At 35.4% G+C, this 19389-nt stretch overlaps 1 protein-coding gene across 1 annotated transcript in view; it reads left to right on the top strand.

Annotated features, from left to right (window-relative positions):
• LOC127875159 (serine palmitoyltransferase 2-like) overlaps positions 1-19146 on the top strand; it is a 48029-nt gene extending 28883 nt beyond the window's left edge. The window contains exons 6-13 of the mRNA XM_052420016.1: positions 6035-6128; positions 9326-9431; positions 9665-9884; positions 10123-10249; positions 13251-13386; positions 13943-14072; positions 14597-14695; positions 15374-19146. Of these exons, the coding sequence (XP_052275976.1) occupies positions 6035-6128; positions 9326-9431; positions 9665-9884; positions 10123-10249; positions 13251-13386; positions 13943-14072; positions 14597-14695; positions 15374-15376 (915 nt within the window). The 3' untranslated portion in view covers positions 15377-19146. The remainder of the gene's footprint in view (positions 1-6034; positions 6129-9325; positions 9432-9664; positions 9885-10122; positions 10250-13250; positions 13387-13942; positions 14073-14596; positions 14696-15373) is intronic.
• Positions 19147-19389: the final 243 nt, after the last annotated feature.

Raw genomic sequence — 19389 nt, forward strand, 5'->3', positions numbered from 1 at the left:
TTACCCCAATGCTTGATCACATCATTTCAAGGTATATAATGAAAAAGGCAAGTTTGGCAATGTCTGACTTATAAATTTCTAAAAGCCTGCCGGCTACCAAAGTTTTAGGCCTGGCTACTTAAAGTTCCATGGGCATGCCTGCCAAAGCTGTTATAACTCTTTGAATGGTTTGCCAACTTCAGATATACACAAATTAAACTGTCATTTCTTTGAAAACAGCAACAGTTTCATACCAACAAATATCAATTATTTTGCATTATGTAATTAAGTATTTTTGGTCTTCATTATGAACTCTTTTTGGACTGCTTATAAAGCTATTGTTTTGTCAAACTGATTTTCATTTTATGCAGTAATATTCAGAGTATTGGACAAACATTTATGAGGGCTGGTATGGAAATACTGCTGGATCAATGATACTGATGTTAATTTTCCCTGATAAATGATTTTATTAGCTTTCGAAAACAACCAGTGTGTAGTTGATTCGTTAAAAATTGTTCGAGTTACATGGTTTTCAGTAAAGATGGTATAGTTTTTCGGCAAATGAAGTTGCACTCCTTGTTTCTATTAAAGCATCTATATAAAAAAATAAAAATAATAATACTATGGGCTTCCCTCCTGTGTTCCCAACTTGCACAGTGTCTTTATCTGAATTATGAGTCAAACCCTATTGAAAATGAGCAATATCGGAGTTATAAGTCCAGAATTATCTCCCCTTGAATTTGAGAAAAAAATGAAAATTCAGTTTTTTATGTGATAAAGTCCATAATTTTCATCCAATTCTTGGCAAACTTGCACAGTGTCTTTGTATCAATGAGGACTCAAACCCTTTTTAAGCTCACCTGAGCACAACGTGCTCATGGTGAGCTTTTGTGAGCGCCTTTCGTCCGTTGTCCGTAGTCCGTCGTGCGACGTCAACATTTGCCTTGTTCACTCTCTAGAGGCCACATTTATTGTCCAATCTTCATGAAATTTGGTCAGAAGATTGGTTTCAATGATATCTTGGATGAGTTCGAAAATGGTTACGTTTGCTTGAAAAACATGGCTGCCAAGGGGCAGGGCATTTTTCCTTATATGGCTATATATGGCTATAGCAAAATCTTGTTAACACTCTAGAGGCCACATTTATAGTCCGATCCTCATAAAACTTGGTCAGAAGATTCATCCCAATGATATCTTGGAAGAGTTCGAAAATGATGTCCGTTGGTTGAAAAACATGGCCGCCAGGGAGCGGGGCATTTTTCCTTATATGGCTATAGTAAAACCTTGTTAACACTCTAGAGGCCACATTTATTTTCCAATCTTCATGAAACTTGCTCAGATGATTTGTCCCAATGATATCTGGGATGAGTTCAAAAATGGTTACCTTGGCTTGAAAAACATGGCTGCCAAGGGGCGGGGCATTTTTCCTTATATGGCTTTATATGGCTATAGTAAAATCTTGTTAACTTTCTAGTTTGCTCAATCTTCATGAAATTTGGTCAGAACATTGGTTTCCTGTGTAATAAATTTTGGTTTTATTATGTCAATATTATGTGACATTAACTCTGTTATGTAATTTTTCATAACACAGAATTTTCATAATTAACGTAACTGTTTTAGTCATTAACACTTATGATAAGCCTTTCAACTAAGAGATAACTGAAAGAAAGACAACATGTACATGATTTTGCAGTATTTATGCAGTATTTATCTCCCTTGTTTAATCTGGTTCAGTAATCTATTTTTAGTTCTGCTCTGGACTTTGGAAAGATATTGATCATTGATAAATGCACTGTTCTGAGGGAAAATTGACTACTCTGCCATTGATCTCTTCTGAACTGTATAAAATAAGCTGTTTGGGCTGATTTAAACACCTTTTGATGCTTTCTTGAAAAGTTAACAGCTCTTGAAAAAGGTTGGAATTTTGAAATAATTCAACTCTAAATTATTTTCAACACCAGCATCTAGACATTTTGGCATTATTTTCAAAATTATTCTTATTATTTAGATTATTTTTATTTGGCATGTTCTAAATTAGAGAGACTCTATTCTATTTCAATAACTGTAGTACATTTTTCTTATTTTTTTTCATTTGATTCACTGAAGTTTCCCAATCTCCATAAATATTGTTCTTTAGATTAAATTAGACCTATTTTGTAAACTAGATTTTTGAAGCACTTTCTAGACTAACAGTAACTTATATTTATATCAGGTTTTTTTGACAGATTTTGAACTTCTTTTTACATTCATTAAGGTATTTGCTGTATGTTGTTCATTTTTGTAACGATACTTAGAATCTTTAGGCTTGGCTTGTACCTGTTCTTAATTTACTGTCATTGTTCTTCATTTGAGAGTTCTTGGAATAAAAATTAGCTATTTTTGTTAAAGCTGCCTTGATTTCACTAATAAATAAATTCTTTGAGTGTATTGAGGTGTCCCTGACTGAATGCCTTTAGTACTGACAACCAGTCAGTATATTTATCCTGACCGGAAATCAGAGTTTGTCAAATAAATATTTCCGCATTACATAAGTGCTTACAAAGTTACATAACTTGTAACCGTCCTGTGACCGGTTCATTTGCGTAAGCGAAGGAGACCGCATTTCCACACCTAAATAGGACAGTTGAGTTTGATCATGGTTTGGATCGGTAAAAAAACATGGCCGCCAGGGGGGGTCTTTTCCTTATATTTATATAATAAAAAAGCTTGTGAACACTCTAGAAGTCACATGTTTTGCCTAATCATCATGAAATTTTGTCAAAACATTAGTTATGTGGATGTCTCGGACGAGTTTGAAAATGGTCGTGATCAGTGAAAAAACATGGCCGCCAGGGAGTGGGGCAGTTTTCTTTTATTTAATATATGTATATAGTGACAACGTGTGAACAGTCTAGAAGACACATTTTTTTGTCAATCTTTATGAAATTTGGACATATCTTGGAAGAGTTAAAAATGGTTCAGGTCTGTTAAAAAAAACATGGCCGCCAAGGGGCCATTTGTTGTTCATTCTTCATGATACTTGGTTAGAACATTTGTGCCATTGATATCTTGGGCTGCAAAGAACAGGTCATTTCTTTTTATCTCAGGTGAGCGACTTTGGGCCTTTTAGGCCCTCTTGTTAAAAAGAGCAATATCGAAGCAATAAGTCCAGAATTACTTCCCCTTGAATATGATAAAAAATTTAAATCCTGCTTGTTTACGCAATTAATTCCACAGTTTTCATCCAATTATTTCCAAATTTGCACAGTATCTTTATATCAATGAGGACTTGGACCCTATTTAATTGGAGCAGTATCGGAGAAATAAGTACACAATAATCTCCCCTTGAATTTGAAAAAATTCTCCTTGTTTGCGCGATTAAGTACACAGTTTCCATCTTATTTTTTCCAAACTTGCACAGTGATTATAACAACAGTGATTATAACAATAGAGCGATTAAGGCCCTCATGGGCCTCTTGTTTATTTATGTCATGGTGTGGTTGCTGTTTCACCAGAGGGGACTTATGGTTTGCGCTCTGTGAGTCTGTCTGTCTGTCTGTCTGTCACACTTTTCTGGATCCTGCGATAACTTTAAAAGTTCTTCATATTTTTTCATGAAACTTGAATCATGAATAGATGGCAATATGGACATTATGCATGTCATTTTATTTTGTTCCTACGTCAAAAATTCTGGTTGCTATGGCAACACATAGACTAGAAATACTGCTGAAAAAGGTGTTTTTCTGAATCCTGCGATAACTTTAAAAGTTCTTCATATTTTTTCATGAAACTTGAGATATGGATAGATGGCAATATGGACATTATGCACGTTATTTCATTTTTTTCCTACGTCAAAAAGTCTGGTTGCTATGGCAACAAATATATAAAAAATTCTGACAATGGTGGAATTTCTGACAATGGTGGAGCCGGTAGGGGACATATTGCTTGGCAATAGTCTTGTTTATATTAATCTCTATACTATTTGTATCATCATATAAATTTTCATATATGAATTGCACATTTCGTATTAGTAAGAGTATGTATCTATATTATTGTCCCCTACCGGTTTCACCGGAGGGGACTTATGGTTTGCGCTATGTGTATGATTTTACTAACAGTAGCTCTTTGAAAACATAGATGTGACTCTGTTGTACACGTTTTTGAGTATCATTCTTCATGTTTTCATTACAAGAAAAATATCTCATGTTTTTAGTCTCCCAAAGGTACCAAAAGAGAAAAAGTCCAAATTATTCAATCGTTTTTCATTTGTAACGCTTTGTGATTTCATTTACTTCAAATGATAATTTAATGATTATGATAAATGAAAACTAACAACACTTCCACACATTCTGACCTTGACACTCAACCGCTATTGGTCTTAGACTTTTTCAGAAGATCCATATTGTTGGCTTTATTAAGATGATGGGCTTTGTATGATAAATGCAATGCTTTTCTGCAAAGCTTTTATACTTACATGGGTTACATCTTTGATGACTATCAGTACACCTAAATCACCTATCACCTTATATCATTTTGATGCTGACGTTGACCTACTTTTGAACTTGTCCAAATTATTAGTAAACTTAAAATGACAGATTTCATGTGAAATCAATACTGCTCGCATCAAACTTAGAAAATGTACATAGATGTTTTCTATCAGCACACCTAGATCACCTGACCTAATTTTGACCTTGATATTGGCCTACTCTAGGACTAATTTATAAGGTCTACACTTTTGGTTAACTAGAATTGACTGTTTGTTTAATATCAAATATACTTACCATAAAGCTTTGATATCGGTGCTTCCATTCAACACTCAGCACAATCACATCACCTGACTTCATTTTCACATTAACCTAATTTTGGACAAAGACTTATTCAAATGAATCCATTATGGCTCAGCTTCCGCTGCAGCCATCAGCATTTATTGAACGCAGCATCCTTTTTTCGGCACCGGAGACTAAAATCAGAAATATTTTTTTTTTAGCCATAACTGTTCTTTGTTTAGTAGTCATTAACGGTAAAATGCTTTTATTCAAAATATGTTGATTATAACACTAAAATTAGGCTTCAATGTTAAGAATAGTATTAATGGAATTAAGAGACATAATGGCTTGAAGTTGTGTGTGAAATATTTAAACTTAAATTTGTTTTCATTTCAAAAGTGAATTCATAAAGGAAAACTGTTGTAGCTGAAGTTGCTAAAAAATTAACATCTTTTGGTTTTGGGTTATTCTCAGTCCATTGTCTCTTTTTTTGCCAATAATTTACTTTAAAAAGTTACATGCTGCTGCTTCTACCCAAACTGGCCCAGAACACTAATGCTTATGTCTTGCATCTTGGTATCTTATTTCAACCAGTACATGAGAGACTTGCTGTAGGAAAACTGGTGTTAATGCAGTTGCATTAAGTGCGTTGGGCTTCGCCCAAGATTAGCCTTTACAGTCTGCACAGGCTAATCAGGGATGACACTTTACAGTCTGCACAGGCCAATCAGGGATGACACTTTACAGTCTGCACAGGCTAATCAGGGATGACACTTTACAGTCTGCACAGGCCAATCAGGGATGACACTTTACATTCTGCACAGGCCAATCAGGGATGACACTTTACAGTCTGCACAGGCCAATCAGGGATGACACTTTACAGTCTGCACAGGCCAATCAGGGATGACACTTTACAGTCTGCACAGGCCAATCAGGGATGACACTTTACAGTCTGCACAGGCCAATCAGGGATGACACTTTACAGTCTGCACAGGCTAATCAGGGATGACACTTTACAGTCTGCACAGGCTAATCAGGGATGACACTTTACAGTCTGCACAGGCCAATCAGGGATGACACTTTACAGTCTGCACAGGCTAATCAGGGATGACACTTTACGCTTTTATATTATTTTTTGTTTTAAGATGGTCTCCTCTTTGCACAAATCCAGTTTTATGATTAAGTGTCATCCCTGATTAGCTGGTGCAGTCTGGGACAACACTATTATAAGTATATGCATTAAGCCCTGTTTTCCCAGAATGAGTCTCATAACATTCCCCTAATTTCACACATGTTTCTATGTTCTTTAGGGTTGTCTGATCTTGAGTGACGAGCTGAACCATGCCTCCCTTGTGCTGGGTAGCCGCCTCACGGGTGCAACCATCAAGACATTCAAACACAACAGTAAGTGTGGTTATACATAACAGTAAGTGTGGTAATACATAAAAGTAAGTGTGGTAATACATAGAGAATATTATGTGAGTGTCGGATAGAGATCAAGTTTATCATGCGAGGCTTGCCGAGCGCTTCAAAGTTTCGAGCCGAGCTTGATAAACTTGATCTCTATCCGACACTCACATAATATTCTATTTATCCTATTATTTTGTGGTCGTTTATCGTTCAAAATAAGTAAAAATACTTAAAAATTCAAAGAAACAGCGCTTGTTTCCGAAGTTGACTCTGAAGTGTTTGTTTACTTCAACGTCATCATTTGCTATGACGTCACATTGAAACATATAGTGTTCTTAAGATAGAGATCGGAAAACCATGGTCTAAAAATAGCGATAGTATAAAGGTAAAGTTTATACGATCGTTTTTATACTATCGATTTTCATCTGGTAATAGGATAAATAACTGTAAGTGTGGTAATACACAACAGTAAGTGTGGTTATGCACAACAGTTAGTGTTGGTACACAACAGTAAGTTGGGTTATTAACAACATTAAGTGTGGTAATACACAACAGTAAGTGTGATGGTATACAACAGTGTGATGCAAGTTATTTGTTGTGAGGGTTCAGATCATAACCAATTCATCAGATATAGAAATGGTTAGTAAATACAACAGTTCACTCTAAACCTTTGATTGGACTTAAGCTCATTTGAGAACAAAATACTTTGACACAATGGTTATTTTTCTGCCATTCAACCAAGAAATCAAATGTTCAACATTGACATCCAAAATCTTAAATCAGACATTATAAAATTATTCAAAAAATTTAACATCAGACAAATACGTCATAATATGCCATGATTGTTCAAATTCATGAAATTTCATGTCAACAAAATAAATTTAATCAACAGTACTCATTGGATTTTCTTTCATTCTCGTACCTTATTATGCCCCCCTTCGAAGAAGAGGGGTATAATGTTTTGCTCATGTCGGTCGATCTGTCGGGTTAGTCGGTCCGTCCACCAGGTGGTTGTCAGACGATAACTCAAGAACGCTTGGGCCTAGAATCATGAAACTTCATAGGTACATTGATCATGACTCGCAGATGACCCCTATTGATTGTCAGGTCACTATGTCAAAGGTCAAGGTCACAGTGACCCGAAATAGTAAAATGGTTTCCGGATGATAACTCAAGAAGGCTTATGCCTAGGATCATGAAACTTCGTAGGTAGATTGATAATGGCTGGCAGATGACCTCTATTGATTGTCAGGTCACTAGGTCAAAGGTCAAGGTCACGGTGACCTGAAATAGTAAAATGGTTTCCGAATGATAACTTAAGAACGCTTATACCTAGGATCATGAAACTTGATAGGAATATTGATCATGACTCGCAGTTGACCCCTATTGATTTTCAGGTCACTAGGTCAAGGTCATGGTGACCCGAAATAGTAAAATGGTTTCCGGATGATAACTCAAGAACGCTTATGCCTAGGATCATGAAACTTCATAGGTACATTGATCATGACTCACTGATGACCCCTATTGATTTTGAGGTCACTAGATCAAAGGTCAAGTTCACGGTGAGCCGTAATAGTAAAATGGTTTCTGGATGATAACTAAAGAACGCTTAGGCCTAGGATCATGAAACTTGATAGGTAGATTGATCATGACTCGCAGATGACCCCTATTGATTTTCAGGTCACTAGGTCAAAGGTCAAGGTCACAGTGACAAAAACATACTCACACAATGGCTGTCACTACAACGGAGAGCCCATATGGGGGGCATGCATGTTTTACAAACAGCCCTTGTTATGCCCCCCTTCAAAGAAGAGGGGGTATATTGCTTTGCTCATGTCGGTCTGTCGGTCGGTCCGTCCACCAGGTGGTTGTTAGACGATTACTCAAGAACGCTTGGGCCTAGGATCATGAAACTTCATAGGTACATTGATCATGACTCGCAGATGACCCCTATTGATTTTGAGGTCACTAGGTCAAAGGTCAAGGTCACGGTGACCCGAAATAGTAAAATGGTTTTTGAATGATAACTCAAGAACGCATACGCCTAGGATCATGAAACTTCATGGGTAGATTGATCATGACTTGCAGATGACCCCTATTGATTTTGAGGTCACGAGGTCAAAGGTCAAGGTCACGGTGACCCGAAATAGTAAAATGGTTTCCGGATGATAACTCAAGAATGCATACGCCTAGGATCATGAAACTTCATGGGTAGATTGATCATAACTCGCAGATGACCCCTATTGATTTTGAGGTCACTAGGTCAAAGGTCAAGGTCACGGTGACCCGAAATAGTAAAATGGTTTTCGGATGATAACTCGAGAACGCATACGCCTAGGATCATGAAACTTCATAGGTAGATTGATCATGACTTGCAGATGACCCCTATTGGTTTTGAGGTCACAAGGTCAAAGGTCAAGGTCACGGTGACCCGAAATAGTAAAATGATTTTCGGATGATAACTCAAGAACGCTTTTGCCTAGAATCATGACACATCATAGGTACATTGATCGTGACTCGCAGATGACCCCTATGGATTTTCAGGTCACTAGGTCAAAGGTCAAGGTCACAGTGACAAAAATCATATTCACACAATGGCTGCCACTACAACGGACAGCCCATATGGGGGGCATGCATGTTTTACAAACAGCCCTTGTTTTCATGAACCTTGTCAAGAATGGTTAGCTCCATATGCATAAAGCTCAAAACCACAGTAAAGCAACCCAGACCCTTCTAGCTCTCTTGTTGACCAGATAAAAGTTACACCTTCGGATTTTTTTTACAGTTTTTTTACTTTACTCAGGATTTTGTTACTTTCTTTTACAATTATGTGTTAACGTTTGAAAAACTCAATTTGTTTTATGAAGCCTTTTAATCCATGATGTTTCAATTATAAGAAACAGCTGTTGATTGAATGCACACTGTCATAAATCCTTGAAAGCGGTCAGACTCAATTTACGAAAGTGTTATACCATATAAACTGAAGCAGTCCGCACAGGCTAATCAGGGATGACACTGTCCACCTAAACAGGCTTTTCACTAAGAAGATACAAAAAATACCATTAAGGAAGAAAGTGTCACCCTGATCAGCCTCTGCTGACTTCACGAGCTTATCTGGGGTGACACTTGACGCACATGCATTAAGCCCTGTTTTCCCAGAGCAAGGCAACTGTAAGTGTATGTTCTTGCAGACATGCAGAGCCTTGAGAAGCGCCTGCGTGATGCAGTGATCCACGGTAAGCCACGCACTCACAGGCCATGGAAGAAGATCCTGATTGTAGTAGAAGGAGTATACAGGTAACACAAGCTTATGGCAAAATAAAAATGTTCTGTGTGTCAGGCAACATGATCTAACCTAACAAGTAACACAAGCTAAGGGCACAATGAAAATTTTCTGTGTGTCAGGGAACATGATCAAACCTTACAGGTAATGCAAGCTGTGGGCCACAATAAACATGTATTTAGTTGAGACCATTGCCAGGTCACCATGGAACTAATTAATTAACATTGCATAACATTACTTTACACAGCATGGAAGGTTCAATTGTGAAGCTACCAGAGATCATTCGACTCAAGAAACTCTACAAGGCATATCTTTACCTCGACGAGGCCCATAGCATAGGGGCCATGGGGCCAAGAGGTCGTGGGGTCGTCGACTACTTCGGACTCGACCCTAAGGAGATCGACATTATGATGGGGACATTCACCAAAAGCTTTGGGTCCGCTGGCGGCTATATTGGGGGCTCCAAGGTACAGCGAAACCTCTGTGGTCCTGCTTTATAATTACACTTAGACTTTCACAATAAGCATGTTTGCATCAGGTTACGTGAATGCTTTGTAATGAGTAGATTCTAGAATGATTTAACAGTATAGATTAATTAGTGCCCGTATGTTTTATGTTATTGGATAATTGATAAAAGCATAATTTAATTCTGGTTGCATATAGTCACTTACACTTTGCATCTAATTGGGAAAGGGTTGATTTCAGCGTCTGATCAACCACCTGCGGGTGAACTCCCACGTGTCTGTCTACGCGCCCACTATGCCCCCTCCCATTGCACAGCAAGTGATCACCTCCATGACCATCATCATGGGAAAGGACGGAACTAACGAAGGTATGCTAGAGACGCTCTCTGGTAAAAATGGGCCTAATGCATGTGTAAACGTTTTTCCTGTGCAGCCTGCACAAACTTATCGCTGACAACACTTTACACCTAAAATGGATTTTTGTTCAACCCATTCAGCCCTAGTGCTGTATATGCGTCCAAATAATCAACAGTGGAGATCCTAGTGTCGTATATATGCGTCCAAATAATCTACAGTGGAGATCCTAGTGTCGTATGTATGCGTCCAAATAATCTACAGTGGAGATCCTAGTGTCGTATATATGCGTCCAAATAATCTACAGTGGAGATCCTAGCGTCGTATATATGCGTCCAATAATCTACAGTGTGAATTCCTAGCGTCGTAAATATACGACAACTTAGATGTAGCTCTGAATGCCTAATGACTTATGAAATACATCTGTTCAAATTGGCCTTACAAAGAAACAGCTATTTATTTGCAGTTAGTTTTTCAACCTAACATATTTCATGTAACAAATACTTTCTTAATTTGGAAAATGATTTTGTTTTACAATTTCTGGTCAAAACCTGTGGAAAAAAAGATAAAAATAAATAAATTAAGTAATGGTAACTCATGTTGTTTTTTTTTTGGATAGTTATTTGTATTCTATTTTTGTATTTCATTTTATTCTTCATTTTAATTAAGTTTTAATATAAACATATTAAGATGTTCTCATTTTTTTTTCTTTTTCATAAAATTACTTGCAATTGAAACATAACTGTGCTTATTGATGTTTGTTTTATTATAAGCAATATCTTATTATTGTTTATATGTCATTTAATTATTAATTTTGTTTTATTTTAAAATAATTTTAAAAGATTGTTTTTATTCATTAAAAGTTTCTATTTTTAAAAAGGGTATACATAGATAATAATGGTATTGGATAATTTATTTGGATATAATTCAATGTTTTTTTATTTGATAAGTTATGCAAGATTTCAAAATTTTCATATATTTCTCTATTCATTTTTAAATTGGAAATATAATAATAAAACATCTGTCACATAAACCGTCAACAAAGTAACAATACTTAAAAACACTATATACCATTTCACACCACTAAAAGTAACAGTAATCAGATAATCTGTCAGGCATTCAGAGCTGATGAGGGTCCTGATTAGCTAGGGATAGATAAGGCTACTACTGATAGGGGCTGCCTAGAGATAATGCTGTAGTATGGAATGAGTTAAACAAAAAATTACAAAAAGTGTGGTCCCTAATAAGCATGTACAGACTGCACAGGCTAATCTTGTACGACACTTAACACACTAGCATGAAGCCCAGTTTTCCCAGAAGGTACACTATATATCAAAGCTTACCTCTGCCAGTTCATGCACATTTTTATGTCCCCCGCTATAGTAGTGGGGGACATATTGTTTTTGCCCTGTCTGTCTGTTGGTCTGTCTGTCTGTTTGCGCCAACTTTAACATTCTGCAATAACTTTTGCTATATTGAAGATAGCAACTTCATATTTGGCATGCATGTGTATCTCATGAAGCTGCACATTTTGAGTGGTGAAAGGTCAAGGTCAAGGTCATCCTTCAAGGTCAGAGGTCAAATATATGTGGCCAAAATCGCTCATTTTATGAATACTTTTGCAATATTGAAGATAGCAACTTGATATTTGGCATGCATGTGTATCTCATGGAGCTGCACATTTTGAGTGGTGAAAGGTCAAGGTCAAGGTCATCCTTCAAGGTCAGAGGTCAATTATATGTGGCCAAAATCGCTCATTTTATGAATACTTTTGCAATATTGAAGATAGCAACTTGATATTTGGCATGCATGTGCATCTCATGGAGCTGCTCATTTTGAGTGGTGAAAGGTCAAGGTCAAGGTCATCCTTCAAGGTCAGAGGTCAAATATATGTGGCCCAAATCGCTTATTTTATGAATACTTTTGCAATATTGAAGATAGCAACTTGATATTTGGCATGCATGTGTATCTCATTGAGCTGCACATTTTGAGTGGTGAAAGGTCAAGGTCAAGGTCATCCTTCACAAGGTCAAGGTCATCCTACAATGTCAAACATCATATAGGGGGACATTGTGTTTCACAAACACATCTTGTCTTAAAAAGTTTTTCATTTTTATCATCACTCAAGAAGCATGGTTAGAATCATTATAAAATAAATCAAGTCTTTGTTCCCAGAATTTATCCCAGTCTGCACAGGCTAATCAGGGACTACACTTTCCATGTAGACCTGATTTTCTTTTAGAAGAGCATTTACAAGAAAAAATTTATTTGAAGTGGTAAATGTCGTCCCTGATAAGCCTGTACAGATTGCACAGGCTAATCTGGGATTACTTTTTTAAGGATTTGCATTAAGCCCAGTTTTCCCTGAATAAGGCTGAATTAAGTAGGTTTAAATTAATATCAGTTCTGAGGTTCCTTTTTGATCAGCAACAGAACTGTTGTACATCAACACTTTACCGCTTATTAAAGCATTTCAAAGCGTTTGTTGTCCATAAGAAAATCAAATTAAATGAAAGACCTTTTTATTAGATTCAAGTCTTAAAGACTTCATTACCAAACATATGACACTCACTGATGAGCAGCAAACACCATAAAACCTTAACAAACAGCGAGTTCTCACAGGCTGTTCTAGTTTTATGCTGGTTGCTTATAGCAATTATCTTCTGAGTGGGAAAGGGTCAATGCATGTATCTTTCTTGTGTCCAGGAAAGAAGAGAATCCAGCAGTTTAAGTTGAATTGCTGCTATTTCCGCCGCAATCCTCACAAGTTTCTTGGCTTAATGCTTGTGTGTCAATTGTCCCCAGATTAGCCTTTGCATGTTGCACAGGCCAATCAGGGAGGACACTTATCACGTAGAGTAGATTTTCTTTTAGAAGAGGCTTTATTTAAATGGAATATTCCATAAAAGCGGAAAGTTTTGTCCCTGATTAGCCTGTGTGGACTGCATAGGCAAAACCATGGGATGACACTGTTTATAAACATGCGTTCAAACCCTGTGTCTTTGTTGTGTCCAGGCAAGAAGAGGATCCAACAGTTGAAGTGGAACTGCCGCTATTTCCGGCGCAACCTTCACGAGCGGGGCTACATAATCTATGGCAACAAGGACTCGCCAGTTGTGCCACTGCTGCTGTTTATGCCAACCAAACTAGCGTAAGAACTGCAGGCTTATAGCGCTTGTCGCTGTAAAATCAGTAACCCTACCGTGCATTTACTTATTCAGTGATCTAATTTTTTATGTCCTTTACCCACTATAGTGGGGGACATATTGTTTTTGCCCTGTCATTTGGTGCGTTTGTTTGCCCCAACTTTAACATTTTGCTATAACTTTGGCATTATTGAAGATAGCAACTTCATATTTGGCATGCATGTGTATCTCATGGAGCTGCACATTTTGATTGGTGAAAGGTCAAGGTCATCCTTCAAGGTCAAAGGTCAAATATATAGCTTCAAAGCGGCGCAGAAAGGGACATAGTGTTTCCGACAAACACATATCTTGTTTTCTTTTCTTCTAAACTTTTGATAAGTAATGGGTGCACAGACTTAAGTTTTGTTTGCTAATCACACACATTTGTGTTTACCTGGCATTCCTGAAACTGCATATATTTTCAATATTTTCAGTAAGTGCATACATGACATTATTTTTAGAATGCTATGATATGCTGAAAGCATCATTTAGAGTCTGATATTTTATATTAAATTACCACAGAGCGTTCAGTCGTGAGTGTGTGAGGCGTGGTCTTGGTGTGGTTGTGGTTGGCTTTCCCGCGACCCCCATCACGAAGACTCGCGCCAGGTTCTGTCTGTCCGCTGCACACACTAAGGCGGACATTGATGAGGTAAGCATGGGCAGTCATGAGAATTCTTTTTCTTGTTACGTTCAATGGTGTGATTTTTCTCTATTTAGCTGATTTTCTCCCTTAAAATGCCAAAATAGTTGTACACAAGATTTGGTGGATCTGTTTAATTTTAAAAGTGAAAAGTTTTGGTTAATTTTGTTAGCATGGCATGCTGTTTAGATCTTTTAAGGTGTTCCCAAAATAAAAACCTGTATTCATCATTTATCAGCTATGTTGGCTCCCTTAATCAATTGTGATGAACTAAATGTATTTTAGGAAGTGTGTTTGTTATGAAAAAATAAGTTAACAAATGCATCAACAATTATGCCCAACATCTACCATTTTCCCCATTATTGTGCAACAAATTAAGAGTATTTTTTCATAATGAAATTAACACCAAATGAATAGGATGTTTCAAATAATATGATCCCATTTACATTCATTTTAACTACTATGTAAGTTTATAACCAAACTACATTTTATAGTATCCTAGATATTGTATCCAACAAATTGCTATAACACAGGCCTTGAAGATCATAGAAGAAGTTGGGGATCTGATTCGCCTACGCTACTCCAAGATGCCTGTACCATCATTCTCTGAGAAGGACATTGAACTGGTTGAGGTAAGCAATTGAGCCCCTCCTTGTTTAAAGGGGGTTTAATGCATATGCATGAAGTGTCATCCAAGATGAGCCTGTGCAGTGTGCACAGGCTAATCAAGGACAACATTTCCCCCTAAACTTGATTTTCGTTAAGAGGAGACATCATTGAAACATAAAAATACCATGAAAGTGAAAAGCGTCGTCCCTGATTAGCATGTGCGGATTGCACAGGCTAATCTGGGGCAACTTTTAACGCACATGCATTAAACCCCCTTTTCTCAGAGTGCAGCTCATTTATTTTCATCAAGGTAATGGATAGGGTTTTTTTTCAACCACTAGCTGAGGGATAAGGCCATATTTGATCAGGCAGAAAAATTTGGAAATGGTATAGCTTGTAAAAGTTGTGCTTGTTGTTTCATTCTGTAAATATTTTATGTTTGTAGCTGCAAAGAATCTGCCTATTTATAAAAGTTTTAGCAGAAATAACAAATCTTCCTATGTACAAAAGTTTTAGTAGAAATAGCAAAACTGCTACTAAAAAAACATGCATAAAGATGTCAAAATGGACTTAAAATATTTGTCTACAACATATTTATTTCAGTACTTTAGTTATGTTAAAAATAATACATTTTATGGAAAATAGTTTATTTAAATATTATTCATTTATGATCTTTACAGGCATTTGCTTTTCTGTTACAGTAAACACAGGAGGACTAGTTGTTCTTGCAGAGATAACAAAACAGTTGGACTCTTATGTGACTATCAAAAGTTTGCAATATCAGCTTTTATCTTGCCAGATCGACCTGAAGCAATCTGAACAAATCCAAAATATCAGGGGCATTTAGTTAACGTAGATTGTGTAACCATGTGACATCTTAAAGTTGAAAAACCATTAATAATAACCAAATGTTAATTGCAAATATTAATGTTATTTGTTTTTTTGTTGCATTTATTTTTGTAAACAAATTTCGTAAAAAGGTTTGTAGAAAGTCAACAAAAATTTGATTGCTGAGATGTTTTTATTTTATTACTATTTAAGCCTTGTCATCATGTAAAAATCAAGAGTTATTGCTTATAATGTTTGCTATTTAAGACTGAATAATCAATAATGTTAAAAAACATAGTTTTGTAAGTATCCCAATTAATCTTTTAATAACAATGTAGTTTTGTGTTTTGTGTTGTGAAAGTTTTTGTATTTTAAATGTTTACATGTAAAAAAAAATTTTGGAATATTTCCCAATTATTTATGTTTTAGTCTGTGTCTCTTTTAATGTGTTCTTTTTAGTATCAAATGAGCAAATTCCATAGCGATATGACTGTAAATAGTGTCTGGGACACAATTACCAGAAACCTTTTGACTATTTAAGACATTAAAAACTCCACTAAGGGCCTTATGAAAGAATTGTGACCATCTCTATTATTTACAATTGAATATTGATACCAACATTTAACTTCTTGTTTGATACTGTTAATTGATTTGACTCTAATTTAAAATTGAAGCAATTATATTAATTACATCAGTTTTGGTCCTTTACATTTATATTGATACATTATGTTTAGTGACTACATCCAAGCTACATTATTAGTGGCTAACAATGTCATTTAATGGTCACACATAAGATATTGTTTTCACTAATCCTTATCTTAACTCAAGATTAACCATTAAGCTAATAAATGCAAACCCTGATTTTAACACTTTCTTTTTTAATGGTAATCATGAAAATGAGTTCCTTACCAAATACTTTCTTTATATCACAACATCGGTAGATCATGTCAAACCAAAAAGCTGCAACAAAATAACTTTATGAGAACTGTGTTGTTTTTTCTGTATGTTTTGCAAATGTTGCTTAATGCATTACATATGTACTAGTTTTAGATTTTAATGTGTGTATATATACATATATATGTATGCTTATAATATGTCTGTAATCAAATATGTTAATCTCAGGCGAACTTTTAACTTTTTCTCATAAATTTAAGATATATTTCTATCAAAAAATGATTATGTTGTAACCCTTATAATAAACCTTTAAGTAATTGTTTTTCCATCCAATTTTTTTTTGGATCAGAGTTAGTTTTACTATTCATTTTCATACAGTACTTGTTGTTTACACATAGAATGAAAACGGGGACAATATTAGTTACTTTTTTAAACATTTTGTTTATCAGTGTGGCATATGTGAGTCACTATCTTTGCTAATGTACCTGAATTATCGGTGGTTTCAGCATCTTGAATGGGTGCCCAATAACTTTGTGGTAACTGAGGTGTCATATTATTGATATTATACAGTGATATGACATCTTGTGGCCAACATAGTTAACCTGAATGACAGATGCATGGAACAAGCGCCATCGAGTAATTGATTGTGGTTTCTATTTTCTCTAAGTGTATGTTTTTATTCATTCAGTTATGTGTTAATGCTAGTCATTGTTACTTGGATTTTGTTTCTTTTTAAAGTATTTTCTACTCAGAATTTTACTTTGTTGGATGTTTTATTTTTTTAAACACAGTAACAGTACCAAATGACACACAATCGTCTTTTATTTTAGGCGGTTATGATTGGCAAGGGATTCAGTACAGATTGCCATGTGACATGGTTTTTACATCAGAAAAAAGTTTATAAAACACAAATACAGGCAGGCACATTGTCTTGAGCGGCCATGGTTTCTTAACAAGGTTGAATTGACAAGCCCTTATTCAGATGTCAGATGCCTTGTGTCAAATATAGCCATCATGGCTGAATGACGGACATGTGCTTCAAGTTTGCTTGTAAATACCAACAATTAGCATTTGAATTTTTATCAAAAGTAACTAAGCATCATTGAAATGATTATCCAGGTTGGTGCATGATAAACAGAAGCCTCTTTTTCTCAATATTTGCACAAAATATATTTAAAATATTTATCCTAGACATTGTTAGGATATTTATCATTTTCAAAGAAAACCACTGAATTTAAGTAGCTGAGTGTCTGTTTTTCTGCTTGCAAAGATTTGGTTTGTCTATTTGGATATGAATAAAATAATGTATTTAGATTTGTCTGCAGTCATTATGTTGTTTTTTTTTCAATAGTTGTATTTGTTCTCCAATACATCAGTTACAGTTGTGTACATGTGTGCCTATGACCAAACAATTTTGCTCAGCAATAGAGTATGTAGCAATAGTGCTGATACCTTCTTATACCCCAGCATACCATAGTTTTGGGATAATCATTTGTTACCATTTAGCCAGTAATTTCTTTTATAATACATATACCAAAGTATGCGCTTATATATTTTATGGTAGCTGAAATTATGTATAAACACAAGTACAGGGTGTTGCAAATTTTCAATTTCACCTTATTTCAAACAATTATTTATTAAGATAGCACATTAAACTTAATAACATTAATTGGTCTAATAATACCATTAACAAACATATGGTATGTATATTTGCATAACAAAATTATAGCGCCCACCACCTTTTAAAGGGATCTTTTCACGTTTTGGTAAATTGACAAAATTGAAAAAAGGTGTTTCAGATTCGCAAATTTTCATTGTAGTTATGATATTTGTGAGGAAACAGTAATACTGAACATTTACCATGGTCTAATATAGCCATAATATGCATCTTTTGACAATTTAAAAACCTGAAAATTATAAAGCGTTGCAACGCGAAAATATTGAATAATTTGGAGAGTTCTGTTGTTGTCGTTTAATTTTGTGAAACTACGAAGATTGCTTATATAAAGTATAAAATACGTCTCTCATAGATACTTGGCAGGATGGCCAAGTGGTCTAATTCGTTTTTACATCAGGACTCCGGGGGTCACTGGTTCGAGCCCTGCTGCGGGCTACTTTTTTAAAAATTTTATTCTTGATTTTTTACTGGAGCTTTTTAGATCCAATGTTAATATTTATCAATATAAAGCATTTAATGACAAACTTCAAAACATGCCCAAATCTGTGAAAAGGCCCCTTTAAAGATTTAATAACATCAAGCGTTGGAAATGCAATCAATTTGACTTCACCACATGCAGTCTCTTCACAGAATTGTTGATCATGTAATTGCCAAAAAATATATTGTACGAGTCTTACTAGCAGTGAAATTCCAAACCATATATTGTACCAAAGATTTTCTTCAATATTGTTTAGTACATGTGCAATTATGTCATAATGACTATACCGTTGTGACCAGATATGTCATTATTGTAACAAAAATCCCCATTTTGTCTTCACTATTTTATTTAATGGAAAGAGTAGATACTAGTAATAGGTTTTAATAGATAACTAGTGCTTTGTATTGTAATCGGTTTTGTTGTCATTTCGTTTTTCAAAAAACATCTTCCCATTTTGCTTATTTTTATACTTTTGCATTGGCATATTTAACATAAGTTTGTATTGCTAGATAGTCATTTGAAGTGGTAATATATCATGGGTTGGTCTGTGGTGTTATATCTGTTGTGTGGACAATAAATAAATCTTAATTTGTGGAGTTCTGTTTGTAAGTTTATTCTGCTAAAATCACATGTTTTTAAAGCCCATGTTCTTGTATGGACAAAATGGTGTCTCCTGTCAGAATTTTGCAATTTAAAGGGGCACTATTCTAATAACAAAATAGAGTATGAAGTAAGAAATGAACACAATTTATATTGATTAAAAGCCACCCTGCTTATAAGATATTTTAAGTTAAGTACAATTTATCTTATTGATATCTTAAATTGCAGTGTTGCATGTA

The sequence above is a fragment of the Dreissena polymorpha genome, chromosome 3 (genome assembly GCF_020536995.1).
Source record: "Dreissena polymorpha isolate Duluth1 chromosome 3, UMN_Dpol_1.0, whole genome shotgun sequence".
NCBI classification, from domain to species: Eukaryota; Metazoa; Mollusca; class Bivalvia; order Myida; family Dreissenidae; genus Dreissena; species Dreissena polymorpha.